Source organism: Lycium ferocissimum, chromosome 4 (assembly GCF_029784015.1).
Source record: "Lycium ferocissimum isolate CSIRO_LF1 chromosome 4, AGI_CSIRO_Lferr_CH_V1, whole genome shotgun sequence".
In the NCBI taxonomy this organism is placed as follows: Eukaryota; Viridiplantae; Streptophyta; class Magnoliopsida; order Solanales; family Solanaceae; genus Lycium; species Lycium ferocissimum.
Window position 1 is genome coordinate 32,983,591 of NC_081345.1, and position 17,987 is coordinate 33,001,577.

A 17,987-nucleotide genomic window follows, 5' to 3' on the forward strand; every position below is an offset into this window, starting at 1 on the left:
TTATTCCATTTGGGTTATTATTTAATAATCAAATGTCATATTGTGGAAATTTTTGTTGAGGATCCATTGAGACCTTTTAGGGATCAATTGGTGTGCATTGCAAGTTAAAGGGGGGAAACACAAGGGGTTTTGGATGCGATTGATAGAGAAACGGCGCCATTAGATGGCGCTGTTTAGAAGATTCTTTTATAGGAAGCCGCCGGATCGGCTTCTAGAGATCTCTGAAAGGGTCTATGGTATGTTTTTCTCCCCCAATTTTCGCGTTTCTCTGTAATGTTTGAGCCTCTGAGGAAGTGTTAGATAACCTACATTTCAGTTTTTGACCCTCTGAACAACATTTTTGGCTTAGTTTTTCAGTTTTTACAAAAATTGAAAGAGCTTTTCTCTAAAGACTTTTGGTTAAAAAAGAATTCCAAAAGATTGTTCCAGCTATTTTTGAAAGAAATGCTTATTGATCATCATCATGGTTTGCTACATTTGGAGCTACACCTTACACATTTTGAAATGTCTCTCATTTAGTTTTAACTATGAGCATGTCACAAATTGCTTTGAAGTGAATGAGCTGCAAAATAACTAGTGCTAGGGAATTTCAGCTTGTTGTTAAAAGACACTGAAAATATGATGCTCCATTATTGTGGTTTGCCTATTAATTGTGCTCTGTGGCTTGGAAGATTTAACTTCATTTTACAATTTTAAGTGATATCCGTAAAGCTTACTTTCTTAAAGGTGGATGTAATTTAGACCAATAATTTATGTGGTTGGTTTATAACTATGGGTAAGATCTGCGTACACTCTATCCTCCTCAGACCCCACCTGGTAGGATTATATTGGGCATGTTGTTGTTGTTGTTGGTTTTATAACTATTGATGCTTTTCTGCTTTTCCTTTTAATTCTCACTTTGCAGTATTTGATTGTTGCTTCTCAACGGACGCATTGGACGAATATGAGTACAAGTCATACATGGGAGGTATTGTAGCTCAGCTGCAGGACCATTATCCGGATGCTTCTTTCATGGTTTTTAACTTCAAAGAAGGAGATCATAGGAGCCAAATATCAGATATATTAACGCAGTATGATATGACTGTCATGGATTATCCTCGAAAATATGAGGGGTGTCCTGTATTGCCACTGGAGATGATCAAGCACTTCTTGAGATCCAGTGAGAGCTGGCTTTCACTCGAGGGCCAACAAAATGTGTTGTTGATGCACTGTGAGAGGGGAGGGTGGCCTGTACTTGCTTTCATGCTTGCTGGCCTTCTTTTGTACAGAGAGCAATACACGGGTGAGCAGAAGACTCTTGACATGGTATATAGGCAAGCTCCTAGGGAGCTTCTTTATGTTTTATCACCTTTGAATCCGCAGCCATCTCAGCTTAGATATCTTCACTATATCACCAGAAGAAATATTGGCTTAGATTGGCTGCCATCAGATATTCCTTTTGCTTTAGATTGTATTATACTCAGGGTCCTTCCTCTATTTGATGGTGGGAGGGGTTGCCGACTGTTGGTTCGTGTCTACGGTCTGGACCCTGCTTCACCGACATCCAATAGGAGTTCTAAACTCCTCTTTTCAACTTCAAAGACAAAACAACATGGTCGCCTCTACCGACAGGTAATGCTAAGCTTCAAATATTTGAGACTTACATGTAATTAGCTAAATCTGAAGTATTCCGCTGACTTCCACTCTACAGGAAGAGTGTGCACTGGTGAAAATAGATATCCACTGTCGCGTCCAAGGAGATGTTGTTCTTGAGTGCATCCATTTGGATGATGATCTAGTTAGGGAAGAAATGATATTCCGAGTTATGTTTCACACGGCATTTGTTCGCTCAAATGTTTTGATGTTAACTCGCGATGAAGTTGATGTCCCATGGGATGCAAAAGACCAATTTTCTAGGGAGTTCAAAGCAGAGGTTTGGTATTTATTCCTCTGAACTTGGCTCTTTTTTAATTATCTTTTAACTGGGAACTATTGTAGTTGAAGAATGCTCATTACTGTACCAGGTTCTCTTTTCGGATGCTGATGCTCTTCCATCTATTATCACCACTGAAGCACCAGATGAAGATGATAATGAGACTGAAGGTACTTCCCCAGACGAGTTCTTTGAGGTGGAAGAGATATTCAGCAATGCTGTTGATGGACAGGATGGAAGAGGGGAATCTGATGCCCATTCAGTTCAGGACAGTATGCAGGATGATGACAGCATTGAAATATGGAAAGAAGAGGTGGAGCATCATGCCTTTCAAGATGATACTTTTGTTGAAGTTAATCGCAAACTAGACGGAAATATGGATTCCACTCAACAAGCATCAACAACAAATGGTTTAGGGGGCAAGGACAACTTGATAAACTCCAAGGTTGTGATTTCTGATGCTTCTAGTCACAAGGACTCAGAACCAGAAACACCGGGGGCAAGTGTCATGTCAGAAGAGGGGGAGAATAAGCAAGATATAGAAGGCACCTTTAGACAGGAGAGGCAGGGTTCAAAGTTGACTGCTGATATCAATAACGGAAAGAATGAAAAGGCACCTTCATCTCTAAAAAAACAGCTAGCATCCAACTCCAAACTTGCTGCTGATGGGATTGGACCTAAAAATAAATCTAAACAGAAAGAATCCCTGGGCACTCTGTCGCGACTAGCAAAGCCAAATGCAGTGTCTCGGTGGATCCCTTCTAATAAAGGTTCTTACACTAATTCAATGCATGTGGCATATCCACCATCAAGGTATAAGAGTGCTCCACCTGCGCTTGCTGTTACCAGGGATTTCCAATCTGGGTTAAAATCAAAATCGCCATCTCCTCGAGCTTCTTCAGAAGCTAAAATTCTAGCTGGAGCAAGTCGTATTCCAAAGAAACGCTCTTCATGTCCTGCATCATTAGATATATCAGCAGTCAAGGAAGGACCTGTTGCAATGACCTCTTCATCAGAATCAGTTGAAAGCCAGGCACTTGACCTTCAGGCATCCCCTACAAGTCCCCGGCCATCTTCGCTGCCTTCATTTCAATATCCAAGCACTTTATCACTTGAATTGCCTCCTATTCAGGAAGCAAGTACTAGCATGCCAGCTTCTGTGACGCCACCTGTGTCTTCGCCGGAAAGCCATATTATAACAGCTTCTTTGACCCACCATTCCTTCCCTCCCCCACCTCCACCCCTACCTCCACCTTCTCAATTCCTATCACTTAGTCATAATGTCAAATCCTTATCACCACCATCACCTCCACCTCCGCCTTCCCCTCCCCCTCTTCCTCCACCATCAAATGGCTTGAGAATGACTCATATGGGTAGCTCTCATAGTCATAATGTCAAATCATTTTCACCACCGCCTCCACCTCCGCCTTCCTCTCCATCATTAAATGGCTTGAGAATGACTCATATGGGTAATTCTTCTCCTCCTCCCCCTCCTCCCCCAACTTTACCCCCCAAATCATCTACTGTACTGAGAGTTGGTAGGGTATTATCACCAAACCCCTCACCCACTTCTTCGCCAAATGTCGCTTGTGCAACTTCCTCCTTGGTAACATTAAGTTCATTGCCACCTCCACCTCCACCTCCACCTCCACCTCTATATGCACCCACTGCACCAAAATTACCTAGCTTTGGTATGTCCGTTCTACCGCCACCACCTCCTCCCCCTCCCCCTATACTTGTAATTCATGGTGCCCCCCAGCCACCTCCACCATTTTCAGTTGTGCCTGGAGTTACTGCTTTACCAACAATGAGTGCTTCACCACCACCACCTCCTCCTCCTCCTCCTCTACTTGGTGCTTCAGCTTCACCTCCTCCACCACCTCCTATGCACATTTCTCCTCCTTCACCACCTTCACAGGATGAGCCACTTCAATCAACCTCAACTCCTTCACGAAATGCACCTCCCCCACCTCCACCTCCACCTCCCCTACCTTCAACTCCACTAAGAAATGTTTTGGCCCCAATTCCACCTCCATCTCCACCTCCACCTCCAGCTCCTCCACCCCCACCTATACCAAGAAATTCTCCAACATCAATTCTACCTCCACCTCCACCACCCCTACCTCCTTCGAGAAATGCTCTAGCACCGACTCCCCCTCCCCTTTCGCACTGTGCTCCACCTACACCAACTCCATCTTCAATTCTTTGTCATCATCCTCTTTGCACCCCATCTTCTTTTGCTGGAGCACCACCACCACCTCCTCCACCTCCTTCGCAAGCTGCATCTTTACCATCTCCTTCACTGTTGGCAGTTCCACCTCCTCCTCCTCCTCCTCCATTACCAGGAGTTCCAGCTCCTCCACTTCCCCCGTATGGCGGCCCTCCAGCTCCTCCACCTCCCTCCTATGGCGGACCACCAGCTCCTCCACCTCCTCCACCTCCCCCCTACGGCGGCCCACCACCTCCACCACCTCCCCCCTACGGCGGCCCTCCAGCTCCTCCACCTCCCCCCTACGGCGGCCCTCCAGCTCCTCCACCTCCCCCGTATGGCGGTCCACCACCTCCACCACCTCCTCCTGGTGGAGGCCCTCCAGCTCCTCTACCTCCCTACGGCAGTGGGCCTCCACCGCCACCTCCTCCCCCTGGTGGCGGTCCTCCACCCCCTGGTGGAGCACCACCTCCTCCACCACCTCCAGGAGGTAAAGCACCGGGTCCACCTCCCCCACCACCTCCTGGAGGCAGAGCACCTGGTCCACCTCCCCCACCTGGAGCTCCAAGACCTCCAGGTGGTGGACCTCCCCCACCGCCAGCATTTGGCTCTAAAGGTCCTGGGGCAGCTGGTAGAGGACTTCCTGGTGGGAGAGCTCCAGCACTTTCACGGACAAGATCTAATTTAAAGCCATTGCACTGGAGCAAGGTAACCAGGGCGCTACAGGGAAGCCTATGGGAGGAACTGCAGAGACATGGAGAGCCTCAAATGTATGTTCCTTGCTTTTTTAGTTTCACGGTGCTTATATTCAACTCAACTGAAATACTGATAATTTTTGCTCCCAATCAAGTGCTCCAGAGTTTGATGTGTCAGAAATAGAGGTTCTTTTCTCTGCTACCCCCAAGTCAAGTAGTTCGAGTAAATCTGGAGGAAAAAAGAAGTCTGCTGATTCTAAACCAGACAAGGTTCATCTGGTAATCAATATGACTCAACGCCTTTCTTTTAGGAACTGTCTGCAAAGAATCTAAAATATGAAGAATGCTATTTATGTTTATGTTGTTGTTTATTCTTGCGGTCTCTCCTTGTTCTTTCATGTTTATTTCTTTTTTTCTTTGCCAGATCCCTCTTAGATGATTAACTGTAGTTGCTTTCTATGAGAATTTGACATTGGTTATTTTGATGAGCTCTTTTCTTTGTTTTCTTTCACTGCTCATGAGTTCTTGTTTCCCTAATTTCTCTCTTTCTGTTTGTTCGGTAGATTGACCTAAGAAGGGCAAATAATACTGAGATTATGCTCACAAAGGTGAAAATGCCACTTCCAGACATGATGGTTAGTTTAGTGCTTCTCTTAAATATTCTCTGTTTTCTTTGGTTTTCTTTTTTTAAGTCTTGTCTCCTTTATTTTTACAGAAAAAATAACACCCTGTCTTGATCAGGCATGCCCACACTCACACAAAATATAACTGGATAGGATAGTGGGATTCTATATCTGTGTTTAGGATAGTGAGAGTCTATATCTTCAAATTGTTCTGAATTTCACTTCTTTCAGCTCAACTAGAAGTCACGTACAGCACTTTCTGTATCAAATTTTAACAGTGCTCATGGCTGATAGTATAAGGAAATACCGATCCCTAGTCAGTGACCTAACTTGATTATTTGCTTTCTTCCATGGTCCTACTACTTTAAACATTTCTTCCAGCTCACATCGTAAAATTTGTAGAGGCTAAATAATTGTGTTGTAATGAAAGGAAAAAAGAATAGTAGCGACAAAGGAAAGCGACCTGGTCATAAGCATGGTTCACATAATTCAGACTACTTTGGGTTTATACAGAAAGAAAAACTTGTAGATGTTATCCATCCTTATCAAGTCAGAGTACAAGAGATCATTTATTTTCCTCCTTCCCTTTAAGCTTGAAAAGAATACACCAATACCTGGAAAGTAGGGGAACAATTGAGACAGATGGGTATTAGATCTTAATCCAACCTACCTTGGTTCATTGGAAAGAGAAAGGAAGAATTTCTCTGGCTGTTGGAATCCACAGCCGCAAAAAACTGAGGTTGATATGTTAATGTGGCAACTACTTTGTTGTTAATTAGACTTTTCATTGTGGTTCAAATGGTCTAGTACCCCACGCAAGATGCTGAGACCTCATAGCACTTTCCTTTCTTCTATTAGATCTCCTTCATCTTTCAACTTTCTCTTTTGACTATTTTGGTCCTCTGATATACAATTTGGCAAATGTCAGGCTACAGTCTGTCCTTTGTTTAGGTGTACCAGAACTGTGTAAAACCTGAAATCAGGGTAAACAGAGAACAGAACATAGAATAAGAAACTTTCTTTCCTCTGTGGTTGTACATACTGGGTTCTGGTAGACCTAGGTGATTCCCTTTCTCTTGAATATTCTTACTTGTCCCTAGGTGATTCCAGTGTAGAAGTGCGAGGTTAAGAGAATCCCTAATTTGCATGAAAAACAAACTTTTAACGAATAAAAGGCATTATTTTGTGTTGGAATGAAAGGGGCCTAAACAGTGCAAAATGCATATCAAGCATGCATATAGCATACCCAACTGGTCTTAGATTGAGGCCAAGCTGATTGATTAATATTCTTGCTTATCCTCTCGATGTTCTCTAGTCCTCTATTGTTACGAAATGACAATGGTTCTGTTATGGCCATAGGCAGCTGCATTGGCAATGGATGAGTCTATTTTAGATGCAGATCAGGTGGAGAATCTGATAAAGTTTTGTCCTACAAAAGATGAGATGGATCTTCTTAAGGTAAAGTTTACTGGTCTGAAGATCTTATTCCAGCTGACTTCGATTTCTCGTTTTTCTCTGCTCCTCTACTCATTTCAGTCTCCTCTCTCTCAGTCGATATCTCTTCAAAGTATTATATGTTTTTACTTTTAAATCTCTTAAATGATTGTTTACTAATACAACTGCTCAGGGTTACACTGGTGACAGGGAGCTTCTGGGAAAGTGTGAACAGGTTAGCACATCAATTTTGTAGTTACTATCTAATCACTGCATGGTGATGGTCTTTGTTTTATGTTATATTTTCTACATCCCTATCATTTGCCATTTTTCATCTCTATTTACTGTGATATGTTGTCATAGGTGCTCTATGAAGTTGGGTTGGTTTCAAGAAACATCCAGCTATATTTTGGAACTGAATTAGGTGTTAAAGCAACCTTTAGTAAACTTATGTCTGATGATTGGATCTTAGGTTGTGTAATGTAACTTCATGATGCTTTACTAGGTTGGCCATGGTAGCTAGCCTTCAGTAACAGGACAAGTCTTCACAATACGAGATCTTCTTTTACCATCTAATAGCATATTAGCATCAGTAACCTCAACTAACTTCTGTTCGAAACAAAAAGAGGGTCAGTCGGTGGGGAAGTAAAGTTGAACAAGGCCAATATGCTTCATTTTAAATGTTTAACTGCGGAATAGTTCTTTGGTCAACCTAAGTTTGCTTTGATATATGATATTGGTCTATTAGTCGGATAAGATTGACATACATATATTCTTGTCATTTTATAGAGAAAAGCATGAGATTTCTTCTGAATGCTGCGGTACTATATTAAAGTTGTGTGACCATCTCATCTAAAAGCTTAAGCTGTTAGAGAGAGTACACTTATATTTATAAAATTATATGTCCAACAGCTTATAAGTCAGAAACATGTATGAAAGAAGAGCTCCTCATGAGTTCCAATATTCTGATAACAAAACCCTGTCAAATACGTCCTAACGACTATTATTTAGTCCTAGCTTTTTTCTCTCAAAGTATGCTGCTGGTCTCTAGCCTACTGCCCCATTTAGAAGTTGTTTCCGCCTTCCGTAAAAGCATCCGGATAGTTGTCTATGAAAGACATAATGAGTGGGAGGAAAGAAGAGTGTCAATGTTGATTGGGAGTGCAAAGAAAATGAGAGGAGGTGGGAAAGCAGAGACCCAATGAGCATGTTTCATCTGCTGGTGTCTCGATAATAAGGGAAATAACTAAGGAAAAGATAAGAGAAAAAGGGATTCTTTGATCTAGTAAATATAAGAACAACTTTGGCAATTGGTAGAATAGAAAGAGGCCTAAACATATCTGACACCCATTGACCATTGTGCCAGCTTAGTCCAATTGGAAGTTGTTCTTTTTCTTTGGCTGGTGAGGATATCTTAACCAGCACAGAAATCAACATTATGAAATTAACAATATTAAATACTAATAAAGTTTGCCAAATCTAAAATGATGTGATCTCATTCACCAAATTTTAATTGCTCAAGCAGTCAATTTAGTTCTGACCAAATGATGAAGCTCAAGCAGTCAATTTAGTTCTGACCAAATGATGAACATCTCTTGAGTTTTAAACAAATGATTAACAACACTAGTGGCCGTCCCCTGGTGAAAAAAGGATTAATTATTTTGAATTTCAATGTTTTTAGAGATAACTGAGTTGAGAGATCATGGCAGGTGACAGATATTCATGATTATGACGACTTTAACAATGTTAACACCTTCTTATGATTGAATGATTAGAGTGGTTAAAGTCCAGTTTATGATGTACTCCCTTATTCCATTATCAAGTTTGGGAGATTCTTGTAAGAATTGTTTCTTTTCCCTGCCTTCGGACGTCTTGCAATTTCAAGATTTGAGGAATAGCTGATACTTGCTTCCGTTTTACAGTACGTTCTAGCTTAGATCCCATGCTTCTCCGGTGTTCCTGATTTTACCTTTGACTGTCAGTTCTTTTTGGAGTTGATGAAGGTGCCACGAGTAGAATCTAAATTAAGAGTGTTTCTCTTCAAGATTCAGTTCAAGTCTCAGGTTTGTGTACATCTAGAGATCTTCTGTGCTAAAGTAATTTCTGTGTCATCTGAATCTAGCTTCATTTCAGGTGACAGACTTCAAGAAAAGCTTAAACACTGTGAACTCTGCATGCGAAGAGGTAATTTGCTAGTTTTTGCATATCTCTTCTTTGTTCTTTATTTTTATCTTATTTTTAACAAAAATCAATTTGCATGTAGCAGGTCCGAAATTCTTTAAAATTGAAGGAAATATTGAAGAAAATTTTGTTTCTAGGGAATACGTTAAATCAGGGAACTGCCAGAGGTAAGAATTCCTGTCTTTAGAACGTCTCTGTTAGCATTACTAGCATTTTATTTTTCAACCATTGATGCCCATCCTGTAGGTTTTCAAAACCTTTAACTCTCTTAAATATAAAGTAATTGGGAAATTTTATTTTCTAAATACAAAATGGATTTTTTTTCTTAATGCTACAACTATGGAACTTAATGCTCTTTGGTTATGGGGAAAACTCAAAACAATATGTGCTTGTTGCTAGAACGGGAAATACTTTTCTGATTAAGTCAGGGGGAATTTGGTTTCAATTATTTATATCACTTTCTACCTAAATAAGTAGCATAAGCGTTACCCTAAGTATGTTGTTTGGGAATCCAAAATTAGTTGAGGTGGCAATATGAATCCTCTATATCCATTCTTCTCCACTGGGGTCCATTTAGTTTCATGAGTTCATATTGCAAACTTATAAAGTTAAGTCACATAATTCAGACTTCCCAAATTTTTGAAAAAGAAAATTTAAACACAAGAGAGATGACTCTACCTCCCAAGGTGGGGGTAAGGTCTGTGTACACTTTACCCTCCCCAGGCCCCACATTGTGGGATTTCACCGGGTATGTTGTTGTTGTTGTTGTTGTTGTAAACACAAGAGAGATGACTCAATATTCAGGATCCTACTGTTATAAAACAAGTATCAATATAACTCTTGCATATAATATTAATATATGTAATTTAAAATGGTAAAATGAGTCCAAGAACCTTAATTTAGCCATGATGAGGTGCAGGCTTAATTTATACCTTCATGGACTTAAGCTATCAGATTTAAACACATTGAGAGATGACTCAATATTCAGGCTTAATTTGTTGTTTGGTAAATAACTCTGTCCATCTTCACTTTTCAGCTGTTCTAAGTCGACTAGAGTCCTAACAAGATACTGACTCAATAGTTTTGCTCCAAAGTTACTTGATTTTGGCATTTTGGGATCTGGAAAGCTTCGGGTAGATTGTAATTTTGAAAATATAGTCAGTGTTTTATGAGTATAAACACGAATATAATCATTGCTTACTACTGCTTCTTGCACTAAGAAAACATTATGATTTATTTTATGTGGTGAATTAGTTCGATGGAACTTAAGACGTGATTTCATGTTGAGGACATTATAAGGTGTGTGAACAAGAAGTTTGAAGTTTGGGTTATTAAAATTTCAAGACTAAATTCCATGTAATTCCTTACTTCAGGTGCTGCCATTGGATTTAAGTTGGACAGTCTTTTGAAGCTCACTGATACCCGTGCTACTAACAACAAGATGACACTCATGCATTATCTTTGTAAGGTACTATCCATTTCATCTTTGCTGTTTCCAAGAATCTTCTTGTTTTCACATTATTCCTCTCTGTTTAATTATTTATTTTTGAAAACGTAAAATAATTTTATTGAAGATGGGGAGAAAACTCTAGCATACACGTGGTATACTAAAAAGTAGAGAATCTACAAGGAAATATGATTCCCTACAAAAGATACCCATCTTCTATACAAACTGGAATCTTGTTCCTTTTATTTATGCTTTTATCTGAATATATTTTCCTGTTTTTCCTTATCCTTCTTTATCCCTCCTCTCTGAATAAGGCATTATTAACTGTATACTATGTGAGGTTATCTTATGTTAACATTATCTCTCTTTTCTCAGGTTCTTGCTTCCAAGTCACCAGCACTTCTAGACTTCCATGATGGTCTTGTAAGCATGGAAGCTGCATCAAAGGTTATCTATCAAATTATCTCTTTCTATTGATACTTCTTTAATTTATCGGATTCGTTAGAAATTAGTTTCTCCTTGCAGATTCAATTGAAATCTTTGGCTGAAGAAATGCAAGCGATCATCAAGGGGCTGGAAAAAGTTAAGAAGGAGCTGGAGTCATCTGAGAATGACGGCCCTGTGTCTGAAATCTTTTGCAAGGTAGGACCGTGCTTGTAAGTCTTTCATAAATGATGTCTCAGTCATGCCTTCACATTCTTATAGTGTCCTACACCGCTACATATTAGGAGGGCTAAAATGCTGCATTTTAGGACTTCTAGTTTTCTCCCTCTTCCTGTAGAATTGCAAATTGGATGAATAGGTCCTTTCTGTTGTAAATTGTCCTTTACCAAGCCCTGTGCATTTAAAGGTCTTAATATCTTTCATGTTTGCTTCCCCTCCCTGCTCTCCCCCCCCCCCCCCCCCCCCCCGCCCTCACCCGGCCCCGCTCCCTAATCTGCCTTTTCTTTTTCCATGAAATGCATCTTATTTTCCTAGTTTGTTTAATTCATCCTATTATCTGACTGATGGGTTGCTCAATCTGAGCAAGGTATATCTATGGATCAAAATAAACTTGAGCACTAACAAATACTCTGTAATAGGTGTGATATGAGAAAGAGTTTTCCTTGGTCAAATTGAAAGTTGTTAAGTGTCCCACATTGACTGAGGGATGGGTTGTTTGTCTCCTTATATGGTCTTAAGCAATTCTCACGTCATGAGCTAGCTCTTGGGGTTGAGTTAAGTCCATGGTCCATTTCTTCACCAAAGCCTTGGTCTCCTTGAAGCGTATGATTTTTCAAATATTCACCTAAAATAGTTGATAAAACCAAATAAAGTTTTATGTATGGGTCAGTCGGTAATGGTCTGGCAGCAGGATGGAAGTCATAGCCGAAAGTGAGAAATTTTTCTTATCTGTCCTCAGTGATGTATCCCCCTTCTTCCCAAGACAGAGGGTAGAAGTTCTCTGGAGAAGTACAGCACTGCTGTTTACATTTGGATGGAAGATAACAAAGAATTGTAATTTTCATTTCTTCCGCCTACTTGATTGCTGGATAGAATAGTCTTTTAGCTTGCAGCTGCATTTTGATGGACTAGCACTAGTTGCTTCCTCGTGAAATTGGATATCTTTACCTTTAGTCATTTTTTACTTCCTTTCCTTAATTCGCTATTTGCTTAACATTTAGGATTCACTCCATGATGGTATTAAGTTAGAATCATTTCTTGACTTGAAATTAGTAAAATTTGCACCATCATTTGGTCCTTATAAGTTGATTTTCTACTCCTGCAAACCAGACCTTAAAGGAATTCATTGGTGCATCTGAAGCAGAGGTGGGCTCTCTCAGGGAGTTGTATTCCGTGGCGGTAATTTCCTTTTCATTTAGTTACCTCTTTGTTATATTATGTTACCAATCAATTTCTATAGTGTCAATGATATGCTTTATGGTTGTACTTGATGCACAGGGCAGAAATGCAGATGCACTTGCACTATACTTCAATGAGGATCCTGCCAAATGTCCGTTTGAACAAGGTAGCATTTGTATAAAATATTTTATCCCTTCATTGGCCTTCTGTAAAAAATTGAGCTGATGAAAGTGGTCCTATGGAGTACAAGAACATAGTAATAGGTATATTACAGGCACTCTACTGCTAATCATCTTGGGGATAGAACCTCTACTCAGCCCAATTCAGAAAAAGATAAAGGTAGATTCAATTAAGGTTGTGCCAAACATGGACTTTCCAACAAGATGTCTAAGTTATCAGACTTGGTAGATCTAAAATATGTGGAGAAGTTTCCTAGTAGAGGTTTACATTTTCTATGGCTCTGGCAAACCATTTGGGGCATAGCTGCGGATGGAGCTTAAACTGTCCTTTCTAGTTAAAATGAGCTAACATCGATCAAATTAGCATTTGACCTAGTTTGCACCACCTGTATTTGTGTTACATGCAAAGAATTTACTCGAAAATTCTGAATGTATGTCCACATTGCATTTTATTCAATCCGGTGCATCTTATTTCTTTATATGCTTCATTTATGCATCATTGTTCCCGTTTGTGTTCTAATGATTTTGAGGATTTGACTCCTAATTATTTGTTGTGTGGTATCTGTTTCATACTCGATGCAGTCACTGCAACCCTCTTAAATTTTGTGAGGTTGTTCCGCAAAGCCCATGAAGAGAACTTGAAGCAGGCTGAACAAGATAAGAAGAAAGTTCAGAAGGAAGCGGAAACGGAGAATGCAGAAGGAAGTAACTCAAGGAAGAAGGGTGAGAAGTAAATGGGGATGATTCATGCTTCAGGGAATTTAGTTAACTGTGTTGACTAAAGACACTGGTCTTAAGTCAAACCAGAAGCCTCGAATATTGATCTATTGGCTTTGGCTTTTTCTGGGTTCAAGAAAGAACGTCGAACATTAAAGCTTGTGAACCTGGAAATGGCAAAGTGCATTGCAGAGGGAAACTGAAAAGGACACATTCTTGTCTGGGCTGTTGGAGTGCTTTGCAGAGAGAAGCTGAAGAAGACACACTGTCGTAGCTCTTGGATGATGCAAGCAACCCGTTGGTCCAAAAAACGTATCACCTGGATTTTGTTATTTACGGGTGATCATGACTGCCGTCCGTCCTGGAGTGTGTGCTGCATGATTAAACTGAGAAATGCATCTAAAGAATGCAAATTTGGGTATGCATTTGTTGAACCTACATGCACGGTGGAAGTCATCGTTGGTGCAAATGTAGTTACTGCGGTGTCGGCTTCACCTTGATGGAGATTATGCCCATGCAAACTGTAAATTGGAAGTGTAACATGAGTAGTTTGTACAAAGCTCTACTAACCCCTGTATTTAGATTTCTAGTTGATTCTTTTCATTGTAACATAGAAACAGGTTCCTTGTCATGGGAATCACACACGGAAAGTTGTACAGAAAGCATAGAAGAGGATAGAGATAGGTATTTTTAGCAATAGCAGTGTAACAAAATGTAGGATGTGGGATTAGTTTCCCGCCTTTTTCAAAGTCAAATTTTGGAAAATAATATGATATCTTCATTCATTGATTGCAGAAAAGTGATCTCGAAATCTTGTTATTTTTCATGCTTGGCCCTCCACATGTTACTCAAGAACACTTTGTAATCTTTAGAATCTACTGTGAATTCCCTACAGGTAATTTGCACTTAGTTAATCTTCATGTATATGTTCCTTCAAGTTAAATATAAAATAGTAAATGCACCAGGGACTCAATTCTATACATCATTTTTTAAGTCTACTTTGTAAATGTTCTACCTAATATAACGTCTAGATTGATCAGAACGATTTCATTAAATCATGTAGACTTGTCGTTACAAACCAAACATGAACGGGAGAAATGGATTTTTGGTCATAATATAAAGTTTTATGACTTTTTTACAAGAGATCCTCATTTTTTTCACATAAGAGATCTGAAAAAGACATCTTCTTCTATTCAAATTGTAAGAAGCCAAGAGATCTTAATTCCTCAACATTAACTGCTTACAAGATTGATCTGCATGAAGAGAATGGAAGGAATATAATAGAGCATTGGGTTGTATAAAACTTGCAGCCTTACCCTATCTCTTAATGAGTCTTCTTGAGATCATAATTATACAACAATAAACCGAAGAACTGTTTCGTACCTTTCGTGTTTGAAACAGCATCTACTCCTGTAGGAACCTATATTTGAACGAATTCACGTGACAACTGAATCATAATACAAAATCAGTTGAATTACTGAGAAAAAATCAAGAAAGCTCCTCTAAGGTATTTGTCATCAGAACTGCATGGTTATCTCTGTCTTCAATCTCAATTTGATAAGGGAAACATCCCTCTTCATCCATCTGGCGACCCGTTTTACAGCATTCGAAGAAAAGACAGCTAGAAATGGTATCAAGAACCAGAAGAATGGCATACAAATAAGCAATGAACATTCCTTCCAAAGAAATAGCAGAAAAGCCTGTTCTTTTGTGATGATAAGCTTTGACAATTCTGTATTGAAATAGAGCTTCAACTGCAGCCAGAGCCAAGTTGAAAATTAGGGTTAACAATAATGCTGTCGCAGTTTTCCCTCTGATTAGGAAACAAGCTTTGAGAATTGCCACGTACCCTCCAATTTTCTCTATTCCTGATAATACCAGTGCCAAGTTACAGATAATCATAGTGCTGGCCAGAACGGTTGAGTAAATTATTGCTCCTGTTACTGAAATTAAAAAAATGAATTCCGGAGATGAAAGGTTAAATCCGCAATTAAATATATTGAAGGCGAAAAATAGGAGAGTGAAACAAGTTGCATTTGCTGAGATGATGACTAATGAGGTGCAAAGTTGAGTGAGAAGAAGGGAACTGTAGAGTGAGAAAAAGGAAGAAACTGCAGGTTTCTTGGATGGTTTCTGATCAGTGAGAGCTTTAAATATGGACGCTTTTGCGAAAAGAAGGGAGGAAAAGGTGAAGGGAAATGCAAGAAAAGAGATGGCAATGGTCTGTGAAAGCTTTGAATTGAGAAGGGTGAATAGTTTTGAAGAGGATGGTAATCCTGCTGCATCAAATAGAGCATGCAGGTGATCATGGATTGCTCGGACGAAAGACGTTGAGGGGATGAATGCTTGTAATAGAAGAACGGAGACAGCAAAAGGGAACGCAAGAAGTGCTGCTGTAGTAGTGAAAAACTGGTAATTCTGCAAGAAGATAAAGATTGATCTTCTGATAATGTTGCCAGTCCCCTGCATTGAAACAGATGAGTAGTCTTTCATATTGTAAATTTTTTAGGCAAAGTTGTGGTATTTTAGAATTAGATGGAACTGATGTATTTTAATGGCAATCTCATTCTTCACAGTAGTTTAAAAAAGGTTTGTCCGCAGATAGGCCAAATACCTGAGAGGACTTGGTGCAGTGGAGTTGTTTTTGCTGTGTTATTTTGTCCTTGTGATTTCCACAACATCTTAAGTAGTAGTTGGCTTAACATTTTGTATAGAAAGACAAACTGTGGTGGGGGTTGGGGCAAAGGCGGATTCAGAATTTATGGGTTGAGTTTACTAGTTATTCTAGAAAAGGCAATTTCGGATAAATTATTTACACATATTAAGTAGATTTCTTAACTCAAATATAGAGTTACGGTAAAAGGTATTGGATTCGACTAAACTCATAACTGGAACTTTAGCTCCGCTCTAAAGGGGAGGTTGTTGTAAAGAAGACACGTTTCCAACGGCGTGAAAAATAGATAACATCATAACGAGAATCTTAGCATTGTCTTTGGCTTTTTTATTGTCTTGCTTTCTGATGGAAAAGACAGGCTGTTGTAGGTGGCTTAGAATATACTTCATTGTACAATTGAGACCATTGTTTACTAGGTATTATCATAGCATATGAATTAAGTAAAGTGGCACACACTTATTTCTCCCTTCTTATAGGTTGATTAATTTTTCTTTCTAAATTACAGAAAAAACGTTTTATATAGAAGACAAAGATCTATATAGGCGAAAATGTAAAAAAACATTTTTTTGATTGTTTGCACTAAAGCCAAGTAGTTGGGATGAAATTTTAGTCATTTATTAGCATTCTATTTTATGTTTTGATGTTTACTAGGAATCTTCTAGCCTTGTCCGAAACTAATGTCATATTTTTTTTCCCCAAGATACTTATAAGTGTTACTCAACAAAAACTGTCTACAGAGATTCCATATGTGGCTCTGCCACCATACTGCCACTGTTGCTTACAATATTTACAGGTAACATAGAACTAGTAGTAGCTAACGCATTACTGCTAGTATTATAGAAAGCAGTAGGATGTGCTAACAAAGCATTCACCCTTCTAATGGACAAGCCTCCTTCATCACAAAAACTAATTACTACTTTCTCCGGTCCAAAATAATTGAGGTTTCATAAAATCAAGAAATTATTTAGTCAAAACATCTCTTAATTTTTAGAAGTTAATGAATTCCTTAAGCTAATTCATGTGCCCAAGCTTAAAGCCTCAATTATTTTGGAATGGAGGGAGTATATAGCAAAAAAAATTATATAGTCAATCTAACTTGCTTGGAAATGAGTTTTGTTGTTAATATTGTATTAAAAACCCATCTTATATGTGAAGCTGTGGCAAAGGAAGGAAATGCGAGAGGATCCTTAAAAATTGATTCGATGCCAATCAAGAGTAAAAAGAGGACTTCTCTTTAGAAAGTAGTAATTATAAAGTATTGCTGGTATATAACATAATTCAAGGGGTTGTTTGGATAAATTGATGGATGCTTCGTAGCTTTTGCAAATTTAGTTTTAATTTTATGTCTTTGCAGGTTCATTTTCTTGAATTCAAATTGCAAAAGGCTATATTCACTAATTTCCTCTCTCTCTCTCTCTCTCTCTTTTTATTTTTTTTCTTTTTTTTATCTTAAGACATCGGAGATCAGTAATACAAAATCACATGGTCATTTACTCTTACTCAAATTGTGACCGGTTTTTCGGTACAGAGAGAGCTCTCTCTATACCAAAAGGTGAAGAAAAGTAGCACAAGCTGTGGCACTTATTAAGCCTTGAAAGAAATGAAGAAAAATGATGACTGAACATACGCCCATCATTATTAAGTTGGTGCAGAGTTTTCAAAGATAAATTCTTAAAAAGGTGGCTGATTTAGATTAGTTGAGGGTCCATACTTATTTAGGTTGCAAGGAATATCTCGAGACTTTGATTAATAAGAGGTATTGTATCACTGCACCAATTATGCTATTGTTAAGGAAGCAAGGTCCACTTTTTATTAGTAATAAAAGAATGGTAAACTATAAATTGTTGCAACTCATAAAAGGAGATCATTTTTAACTACTATTTAACTGTAGTTGGGTGCACGAAGCATCCCTTGTTCATACATGATTCGGAGAAGGGTCATACCTCAGGGGTATAATATAAGCAGCGTCTTCCAATCACGTTGATGCATATTTTCTTGGACGGCTGATACAATTTACACAAGACTAACAAACTTTCTTGCGTTTTCCTAAGAAGATGACACTATCAACGGAAGA

The 17,987-nt window shown here is 39.1% G+C and overlaps 2 protein-coding genes across 3 annotated transcripts; one reads left to right on the forward strand and one right to left on the reverse strand.

Annotated features, from left to right (window-relative positions):
* The first annotated feature begins 51 nt into the window (after nt 1-51).
* LOC132052384 (formin-like protein 20) lies at nt 52-14,109 on the forward strand. 2 transcript variants are annotated; one of them, XM_059443897.1, is made up of 17 exons: nt 52-236; nt 905-1,611; nt 1,691-1,912; nt 2,004-4,891; nt 4,972-5,095; nt 5,380-5,451; nt 6,799-6,897; nt 7,067-7,108; nt 8,856-8,936; nt 9,007-9,057; nt 9,140-9,221; nt 10,428-10,522; nt 10,877-10,948; nt 11,027-11,143; nt 12,275-12,343; nt 12,443-12,509; nt 13,105-14,109. In XM_059443897.1, the coding sequence occupies exons 1-17, from the start codon at nt 164-166 to the stop codon at nt 13,254-13,256; spliced, it is 5,013 nt and encodes a 1,670-aa protein (XP_059299880.1). In that variant the 5' UTR covers nt 52-163; the 3' UTR covers nt 13,257-14,109. The 2 variants fall into 2 exon arrangements, with proteins under 2 accessions (XP_059299880.1, XP_059299881.1); XM_059443898.1 differs by having other exon boundaries at nt 12,448-12,509; nt 13,105-13,242.
* Nucleotides 14,110-14,727: 618 nt separating this feature from the next.
* On the reverse strand, nt 14,728-15,732 carry LOC132053951 (uncharacterized). Its single transcript, XM_059446040.1, has one exon. It carries the CDS (start codon nt 15,730-15,732, stop codon nt 14,728-14,730), a length of 1,005 nt encoding a protein of 334 aa, XP_059302023.1.
* Nucleotides 15,733-17,987: the final 2,255 nt, after the last annotated feature.

What these genes read in the sequence shown, in the direction of transcription:
- LOC132052384 (XM_059443897.1), top strand. Translation starts at nt 164, where the DNA reads ATGGCGCTGTTTAGAAGATTCTTTTATAGGAAGCCGCCGGATCGGCTT. An exon ending in AGATTCAGTTCAAGTCTCAG is followed by an intron (nt 8,937 to 9,006) that starts GTTTGTGTACAT and finishes GCTTCATTTCAG; the next exon opens with GTGACAGACTTCAAGAAAAG. An exon ending in AAATCAGGGAACTGCCAGAG is followed by an intron (nt 9,222 to 10,427) that starts GTAAGAATTCCT and finishes TCCTTACTTCAG; the next exon opens with GTGCTGCCATTGGATTTAAG.
- LOC132053951 (XM_059446040.1), bottom strand. Translation starts at nt 15,732, where the DNA reads ATGAAAGACTACTCATCTGTTTCAATGCAGGGGACTGGCAACATTATC.